The sequence below is a fragment of the Oncorhynchus masou genome, chromosome 9, assembly GCF_036934945.1.
Source record: "Oncorhynchus masou masou isolate Uvic2021 chromosome 9, UVic_Omas_1.1, whole genome shotgun sequence".
Classification (NCBI taxonomy): domain Eukaryota; kingdom Metazoa; phylum Chordata; class Actinopteri; order Salmoniformes; family Salmonidae; genus Oncorhynchus; species Oncorhynchus masou.
The window spans coordinates 11,333,301-11,343,555 of NC_088220.1; the positions used below are offsets into that span (position 1 = coordinate 11,333,301).

Consider the following 10,255-nt stretch of genomic DNA (forward strand, 5'->3'; position numbering starts at 1 on the left):
TTTATTTCTACTTTGCACATTCTTCCGTTGCAAATCTACCATTCCAGTGTTTTACTTGCTATATTGTATTTACTTTGCCACCATGGCCTTTTTGCCTTTACCTCCCTTATTTCACCTCATTTGCTCACATCGTATATAGACTTGTTTATACTGTATTATTGACTGTATGTTTGTTTTACTCCATGTGTAACTCTGTGTTGTTGTATGTGTCGAACTGCTTTGCTTTATCTTGGCCAGGACACAATTGTAAATGAGAACTTGTTCTCAACTTGCCTACCTGGTTAAATAAAGGTGAAAAAAATATATATATATCCTAAGAGCTTTCATTATCTGCTTATATAACCTTTTGTTTATCCTATGGTTCTGACTTGGTGTACAGGGAGAATACTGTAAGAATGGCCCATGTTCTGAATTCTGTTGCTGTACATTTTAAAAGTGCTGAACAAATAGTAATGACTACGTCCGTCCTAGCTCGCTCATTAATGTCTTAATAGAAAATACGGATGGCCTCTTATGTCATAGTTTGTACATCTTGATTGTCAGTAGAAACCACATCTGTTTAAGCAAGTCAGACATATCAGCCATGTTTTGTTTTAAAGGCAGTAAATGAGGCTGAATGAACTGTTTCGCTGCCAGACAAGGCTCTGCTGATAGACAGGTGTAGCAGTGGTAAGGTGTTGGGACTCTGCTGATAGCCAGGTGTAGCAGTGGTAAGGTGTTGGGACTCTGCTGATAGCCAGGTGTAGCAGTGGTAAGGTGTTGGGACTCTGCTGATAGCCAGGTGTAGCAGTGGTAAGGTGTTGGGACTCTGCTGATAGACAGGTGTAGCAGTGGTAAGGTGTTGGGACTCTGCTGATAGACAGGTGTACCAGTGGTAAGGTGTTGGGACTCTGCTGATAGACAGGTGTAGCTGTGGTAAGGTGTTGGGACTCTGCTGATAGCCAGGTGTAGCAGTGGTAAGGTGTTGGGACTCTGCTGATAGCCAGGTGTAGCAGTGGTAAGGTGTTGGGACTCTGCTGATAGCCAGGTGTAGCAGTGGTAAGGTGTTGGGACTCTGCTGATAGCCAGGTGTAGCAGTGGTAAGGTGTTGGGACTCTGCTGATAGCCAGGTGTAGCAGTGGTAAGGTGTTGGGACTCTGCTGATAGCCAGGTGTAGCAGTGGTAAGGTGTTGGGACTCTGCTGATAGCCAGGTGTAGCAGTGGTAAGGTGTTGGGACTCTGCTGATAGACAGGTGTAGCAGTGGTAAGGTGTTGGGACTCTGCTGATAGACAGGTGTAGCAGTGGTAAGGTGTTGGGACTCTGCTGATAGCCAGGTGTAGCAGTGGTAAGGTATTGGGACTCTGCTGATAGCCAGGTGTAGCAGTGGTAAGGTGTTGTGACTCTGCTGATAGCCAGGTGTAGCAGTGGTAAGGTGTTGGGACTCTGCTGATAGCCAGGTGTAGCAGTGGTAAGGTGTTGGGACTCTGCTGATAGCCAGGTGTAGCAGTGGTAAGGTGTTGGGACTCTGCTGATAGCCAGGTGTAGCAGTGGTAAGGTGTTGGGACTCTGCTGATAGCCAGGTGTAGCAGTGGTAAGATGTTGGGACAGTTTTATGTAGGCCGTCTGTGGGAACAGTTTGTCACCGTTATAGTGCAATTAATGTATTGTTTAGTGTTGTGGGCTTTGCTGGCATGCATCCCACATGTATTTATTTTCATGCTAAAATCACTGCTCACCACACCAACAGCTGGAATGCCAAACATGCACCAAAGACCTATATGATGCGTTGAAGCTTATGCACCACTGTGATCCGCTGTAATAAGTGTTACAGGGGAAGACGTTTATGAGAGGAAACCATGTCACGGTAACAGTAAGACAGCTGGAATGTAGAAAAGGGAGGCTGACGGAGAGAGAATAGTGGCCCATCCCTTCCTGTGTACTACTGTTCTAGGACATACATTGTAATACAGTTCGTCTTAAATACACGGCACGCTAACATTAATCCTGTGATATCGTCTTTGGTAAATATAAGGGCGGGGCTTGTCTGAGTAATGTTGGATTATAGGGTTCAAAACATGCAAACATTTGTAACTACATTTTCTAACGAGGGTAAACAAACATGTTGACAATAGTGGTTCTTATACAAACACATTCTTAGTGTTTTAATAAACAATGCAATGTTAAGATAATGGATTTTTATTTGAAATGAACAAACTGCATGATTCCTTGTGATTTGTATAAGAGAATAGAAATAAGATAGCTGTAGAGGGAAACCAGTCACAGTAAATGTATCACTCGTACATCAAAATGGGTGTTCATGAATAATGGCCAGAGGAAGTGTTGGAAACATCTCCATGTTAGGTTGTATATCTACATTCCACAGAGAAGAAATGTGTGCTGCTGTCTATTGGTGAAGAGAGGTACTGAAACCCGACACTAAATGGAAGAGTGACTGTTGTAGGAAAGGTGAGTTCACAGATCCTCATACAGGTCTACAGACATGCCCGAAAACACTCATGCCAACGGCTCATACCTTCAGTTAGTATTATGGGCCCAAAAAAATCTGAGAGTTTGAAAATTACACCTTTTCTTTTTTTTAACCTAACGATCAAGACTCAAGACACTGGTGAGAGTATGAAACCGTCCTCAAGGTTGAATCTTAACTTGAGGAACTGTACACACAACTCCTAGCTTAATGTTTTCCTCCCATCGACATCAGTGTATCATTTTACAAGTTGTGTGCATAGATCTCAAGTTAGGACTCAGCCGTGAGGATCCATACCACTAGCCTGGAATCCAAACTGATACGATCCATTTCACCATTGTTTCACAGAGCATATCAGTTTGGTTTCCAGGCTACCATACTGCAGGTACAGTCATCAGGCTCCATGTCGTAGATGAGGATAGCTCTCCACCGTGCGTCGGATTCCATCCTTTAGACCGACCACAGGCTTGTACCCCATGTCCTGCTTGGCTCTGGAGCAGCTGTAGAAGTGGTGTGTACCCGCCAGGGCCACCCTCATGGGGGTGAAGGTAGGCTTGAAGGACACCAGGGGGCGTAGTAACAGAGACAGCAGCCACAGCAGCAGAGCCAGCCCGTAGACTAGCGTGTAGGGAAGGTGGTAGCGCGGAGCAGCGTAGCCCAGACCTACTAGAATATCTGACATGAAGTCCCAGAACCGGACAGGCTCGTCATTAGTGATGTGGTACGCCTGGAGGGGGACAGATGAGAAAGACCAGAGTCAGGTTAAGACATTTCTGTTCGTTCTCTGTAGCCACACATTGGTTAGAACCTGGTCTCATCCACCTGCCGTCTTTCTTTATGGAACCGCCTGGTTTCAAAGAGCCTCAGAAAGGGACTTGATCGGGGACCTATGGCAGGAGCTGGAAAACCTGCTGCTGGATTTTCATTGGCTGATCTCTCAGTCCATCACCATCTAGTACAGGGATGGGCAACTTTGAAGAAGGCGGGGCCACAACAAATCAGAACTCATGAGCGGCTAGACATTCTTTACCATTCAGCCATCAGCTTTTCCACCAAAACTCCTTATAGGACAGATCTCAGCACTCTATACTCCTCTGTAAAGTGGTCATCTCTATATACCCGTTGCAAGACCTACTGGTTGATGCTTATTTATAAAACCCTTGTAGACCTCACTCCCCCCTATCTGAGATACCTACTGCAGCCCTCATCCTCCACATACTACACCCCTTCACTCCGTCTGCTAAATGACTTAAATGTAAATGTAAATATCTACTGCAGCCCTCATCCTCCACATACTACACCCCTTCACTCCCCCTATCTGAGATACCTACTGCAGCCCTCATCCTCCACATACTACACCCCTTCACTCCCCCTATCTGAGATACCTACTGCAGCCCTCATCCTCCACATACTACACCCCTTCACTCCCCCTATCTGAGATATCTACTGCAGCCCTCATCCTCCACCCCTTCTCTCCCCCCTATCTGAGATATCTACTGCAGCCCTCATCCTCCACATACTACACCCCTTCTCTCCCCCTATCTGAGATATCTACTGCAGCCCTCATCCTCCACATACTACACCCCTTCTCTCCCCCTATCTGAGATATCTACTGCAGCCCTCATCCTCCACATACTACACCCCTTCACTCCCCCTATCTGAGATATCTACTGCAGCCCTCATCCTCCACATACTACACCCCTTCTCTCCCCCCTATTTGAGATATCTACTGCAGCCCTCATCCTCCACATACTACACCCCTTCTCTCCCCCCCTATCTGAGATATCTACTGCAGCCCTCATCCTCCACATACTACACCCCTTCTCTCCCCCCCTATCTGAGATATCTACTGCAGCCCTCATCCTCCACATACTACACCCCTTCTCTCCCCCCCTATCTGAGATATCTACTGCAGCTCTCATCCTCCACATACAACACCTGTTCTACCAGTCACATTCTGTTAAAGGTCCCCAAAGCACACACATCCCTGGGTCGCTTCTCTTTTCAGTTCACTACAGCTAGCGACTGGAACGAGCTGCAACGAACTGGAAAGTTTTATCTCCATCTCTTCATTCAAAGACTCAATCATGGACACTCTTACTGACAGTTGTAGCTGCTTTGCGTGATGTATTGTTGTCTCTACCTTCTTGACCTTTGTGCTGTTGTCTGTGTCCAATAATGTTTGTACCATGTTTTGTGTTGCTACCATGCTGTGTTGTCATGTGTTGCTGCCTTGCTGTGTTGTCATGTGTTGCTGCCTTGCTGTGTTGTTGTCTTTAGGTCTCTCTTTATGTAGTGTTCTCTCATATATATATATATATATATATATATATATACCCCGTTTTCTCCCCAATTTCATGGTATCCAAATGTTAGTAACAGTTGTCTCATCGCTGCAGCTCCGTACGGACTCAGGAGAGGCGAAGGTCGAGAGCAGTGGGTCCTCCAAAACACAACCCAACCAAGCCACACTGCTTCTTGACACAATGCCCACCTGGACACCAGCCACACTGCCCACCTGGACACCAGCCACACTGCCCACCTGGACACCAGCCACACTGCCCACCTGGACACCAGCCACACTGCCCACCTGGACACAATGCCCACCTGGACACCAGCCACAATGCCCACAAGGACACCTGGACACACTGCCCACCTGGACACCAGCCACACTGCCCACCTGGACACCAGCCACACTGCCCACCTGGACACCAGCCACACTGCCCACCTGGACACCAGCCACACTGCCCACCTGCACCAGCCACACTGGGACACAATGCCCACCTGGACACCAGCCACAATGCCCACAAGGACACCTGGACACACTGCCCACCTGGACACCAGCCACACTGCCCACCTGGACACCAGCCACACTGCCCACCTGGACACCAGCCACACTGCCCACCTGGACACCAGCCACACTGCCCACCTGGACACCAGCCACACTGCCTCTAGACACAATGCCCACCTGGACACCAGCCACACTGCCCACCTGGACACCAGCCACACTGCCCACCTGGACACCAGCCACACTGCCCACCTGGACACCAGCCACACTGCCCACCTGGACACCAGCCACACTGCCCACCTGGACACCAGCCACACTGCCCACACACCAGCCACACTGCCCACCTGGACACCAGCCACACTGCCCACCTGCCCACCTGACACCAGCCACACTGCCCACCTGGACACCAGCCACACCTGCACCAGCCCACCTGGACACCAGCCACACTGCCCACCTGCCCACCTGGACACCAGCCACACTGCCCACCTGGACACCAGCCACACTGCCCACCTGGACACCAGCCACACTGCCCACCTGGACACAATGCCCACCTGGACACCAGCCACACTGCCCACCTGGACACCAGCCACACTGCCCACCTGGACACCAGCCACAATGCCCACCTCCCACCTGCCCACCTGGACACCAGCCACACTGCCCACCTGGACACCAGCCCACCTGGACACCAGCCACAATGCCACACTGCCCACCTGGACACCAGCCACACCCACCTGCCCACCTGGACACCAGCCACACTGCCCACCTGGACACCAGCCACACTGCCCACCTGGACACCAGCCACAATGCCCACCTGGACACCAGCCACAATGCCCACCTGGACACCAGCCACACTGCCCACCTGGACACCCCACCTGCCACACTGCCCACCTGGACACCAGCCACACTGCCCACCTGGACACCAGCCACTGCCCACCTGGACACCAGCCACACTGCCCACCTGGACACCAGCCACACTGCCCACCTGGACACCAGCCACACTGCCCACACTGCCCACCTGGACACCAGCCACACTGCCCACCTGGACACCAGCCACACTGCCCACCTGGACACCAGCCACACTGCCCACCAGCCACACTGCCCACCTGGACACCAGCCACACTGTCCACCTGGACACCAGCCACACTGCCCACCTGGACACCAGCCACACTGCCCACCTGGACACCAGCCACACTGCCCACCTGGACACCAGCCACACTGCCCACCTGGACACCAGCCACACTGCCCACCTGGACACCAGCCACACTGCCCACCTGGACACAATGCCCACCTGGACACCAGCCACACTGCCCACCTGGACACCAGCCACACTGCCCACCTGGACACCAGCCACACTGCCCACCTGGACACCAGCCACACTGCCCACCTGGACACCAGCCACACCCACCTGGACACACTGCCCACCTGGACACCAGCCACAATGCCCACCTGGACACCACCAGCCACACTGCCCACCTGGACACCAGCCACACTGCCCACCTGGACACCAGCCACACTGCCCACCTGGACACCAGCCACACTGCCCACCTGGACACAGCCACACTGCCCACCTGGACACCAGCCACACTGCCCACCTGGACACCAGCCACACTGCCCACCTGCCCACCTGCCCACCTGACACCAGCCACACTGCCCACCTGGACACCAGCCACACTGCCCACCTGGACACCAGCCACACTGCCCACCTGGACACCACCACACTGCCCACACACAGCCACACTGCCCACCTGGACACCAGCCACACTGCCCACCTGGACACCAGCCACACTGCCCACCTGGACACCAGCCACACTGCCCACCTGGACACCAGCCACACTGCCCACCTGCCCACCTGACACCAGCCACACTGCCCACCTGCACACCTGGACACCACCACTGCCCACCTGGACACCAGCCACACTGCCCACCTGGACACCAGCTGGACACACTGCCCACCTGGACACCAGCCACACTGCCCACCTGGACACCACCTGGACACCAGCCCACCTGCACCAGCCACACTGCCCACCTGGACACCAGCCACACTGCCCACCTGGACACACTGCCCACCTGGACACCAGCCACAATGCCCACCTGGACACCAGCCACACTGCCCACCTGGACACCAGCCACACTGCCCACCTGGACACCAGCCACACTGCCCACCTGGACACCAGCCACACTGCCCACCTGGACACCAGCCACACTGCCCACCTGGACACTGGACACCAGCCACACTGCCCACCTGGACACCAGCCACACTGCCCACCTGGACACCAGCCCACACACCCACCTGGGCCACACTGCCCACCTGGACACCAGCCACACTGCCCACCTGGACACCAGCCACACTGCCCACCTGGACACCAGCCACACTGCCCACCTGGACACCAGCCACACTGCCCACCTGGACACCAGCCCACACTGCCACCAGCCACACTGCCCACCTGGACACCAGCCATGCCCACCTGGACACCAGCCACACTGCCCACCTGGACACCAGCCACACTGCCCACCTGACACCAGCCACACTGCCCACCTGGACACCAGCCACACTGCCCACCCCACCTGACACCAGCCACACTGCCCACCTGGACACCAGCCACACTGCCCACCTGGACACCAGCCACACTGCCCACCTGGACACCAGCCACACTGCCCACCTGGACACCAGCCACACTGCCCACCTGGACACCAGCCACACTGCCCACCTGGACACCAGCCACACTGCCCACCTGGACACCAGCCACACTGCCCACCTGGCCCACCTGGACACCAGCCACACTGCCCACCTGGACACCCACCTGGACCAGCCACACTGCCCACCTGGACACCAGCCACACTGCCCACCTGGACACTGGCCACACTGCCCAGTGGACACCAGCCACACCCACCTGGACACAATGCCCACCTGAGCACAATGCCCACCTGGACACCAGCCACAATGCCCACCTGGACACCAGCCACAATGCCCACCTGGACACCAGCCACAATGCCCACCTGGACACCAGCCACACTGCCCACCTGGACACCAGCCACACTGCCCCTTGACATGATGCCCACCTGGACACCAGCCACACTGCCCACCTGGACACCAGCCATACTGCCCACCTGGACACCAGCCACACTGCCCACCTGGACACAATGCCCACCTGGACACCAGCCACACTGCCCACCTGGACACCAGCCACACTGCCCACCTGGACACCAGCCACAATGCCCACCTTGCCCACCTAACCAGCCACACTGCCCACCTGGACACCAGCCACACTGCCCACCTGGACACCAGCCACACTGCCCACCTGGACACCAGCCACACTGCCCACCTGGACACCAGCCACACTGCCCACCTGGACACCAGCCACACTGCCCACCTGGACACCAGCCACACTGCCTCTAGACACAATGCCCACCTGGACACCAGCAGCACCAAAGTGTCGGGGGATACACCGTACACCTGGCAACCGCCACAGAAGTCACTAGTGCGCGATGGGACAAGGACATTTGCTGGCCAAACCCTCTCCTATCCCATACAACGCTGGGCCAATTGTGCACCACCTCATGGATCTCCCGGTCACGGCCGGCTGCGACAGAGCCTGGACTTGAACCCAGGATCTCTAGTGGTATAGCCAACATTGTGATGCAGGGCCTTAGATCTCTGCACCACTCGGGTGGCCCCTGTTGTCGTGATGCGTGTTTCGTCCTATATTTAATGTATTTTTTGAGCTCTTTTGGTAGGCCGCCATTGTAAATAAGATTTTGTTCTTAACTGACTTGCCGAGTTTAATAAAGGTGAAATGTAAAAAACGAGGGGCCGCAGGTCTGCGTACTAAATAATATCTGAGTGAGACGGATTGATTTTGGAAAAAAGTTTAGATAGCTGGCCGCTAAATCAACAAGAAATATTTGCTGACATGGGCTAATTGACTGACAAGAGAAACACTGCTGAATCACAACCACATTTTGAAATTGCACTTTGGTTATTCCACCATCTAACTCTCAACAGTAAAGTAAACATTAAAGACCCCGACTCAGTTCCTAAAAAAAGAAGTTGCCCCTCCCGGATGGAGCATGACCCTTTGAACCTCCACTCTACATTATGGTACTCAAAGTGCAAGCAGAGCAAGTGATTTAGGCTAAACAAGGATGTGAGTTTGGGAAAAATCAGAAAGTATTCATTTTGGACTAGTTTTCACATTTAAACTTTATGTTCCTAAACTCAGAATCATTTGGGCTTCCCAAAAATAATAAGGTCACCGTCATTGAACATTCATTTTCAATAGCTATTTTCAGCGTCCCATTTAATATAGAAGTGCAGTCTCTCTCCCACCTCGATTTTAGCCCCTTTCAAGTCACACTTTGGTAGACAGTATTTCCAGGCTCTGTATTGAGAGCTTGGGACTTTAACGTTGTATTTGCATTTTTGTCCAAATTGAGTGACTGATATATCCTTGTTCTGTTCAATGTTCTCTACCTACAGTACATAGTACTCCAACTCCTGTTGGTCAAAAGAATACAAGATCACATTTGTTGACACCATTCAATAACCAATCAGGGTGAGTCTTGAAAGCCTCAGAATCATATTTCTGCCGATAGAACCTTAGAGTCCCATGCTCTCTATATGCGCTGGCAATTGAGGTCAGTCTTGAACTCAACAAATATTGTGTGAGTGTGAAAGGCATCTCTTTCTTCGAACACAGAACAGTTGACCCCAGTGATCATCATCCAGTCGTACAGTGCAGGCAAGTCTAGCGTATGAGAGAGGCCATATAGAGGGTTCCTACCTTGCCACAGATAGGAGACTCTGGCCTTAGACTCTCAGCTGCCAGGATGTGTCCATGAACCACATTGTCCACAAAAGTGAAATCCACCAGGTTAGAACCATCACTACAGAGACAGAGCGAGGGAAGCAAAGAAAGAGAAAGAGGCAGAGAGACTACATCAACAGAGACAACATAAAACATTAACTTTGGTCGATCCCACTATGTCTAGGGAAGAGTCCATGT

At 52.8% G+C, this 10,255-nt stretch overlaps 1 protein-coding gene across 1 annotated transcript in view; it reads right to left on the reverse strand.

Annotated features, from left to right (window-relative positions):
* Positions 1-2,160: 2,160 nt before the first annotated feature.
* The window catches only part of nsdhl (NAD(P) dependent steroid dehydrogenase-like), a 14,548-nt gene continuing 6,453 nt past the window's right edge, over positions 2,161-10,255 (reverse strand). The window contains 2 exon segments of the mRNA XM_064973165.1: positions 2,161-3,192; positions 10,034-10,136. Of these exon segments, the coding sequence (XP_064829237.1) occupies positions 2,860-3,192; positions 10,034-10,136 (436 nt within the window). The 3' untranslated portion in view covers positions 2,161-2,859.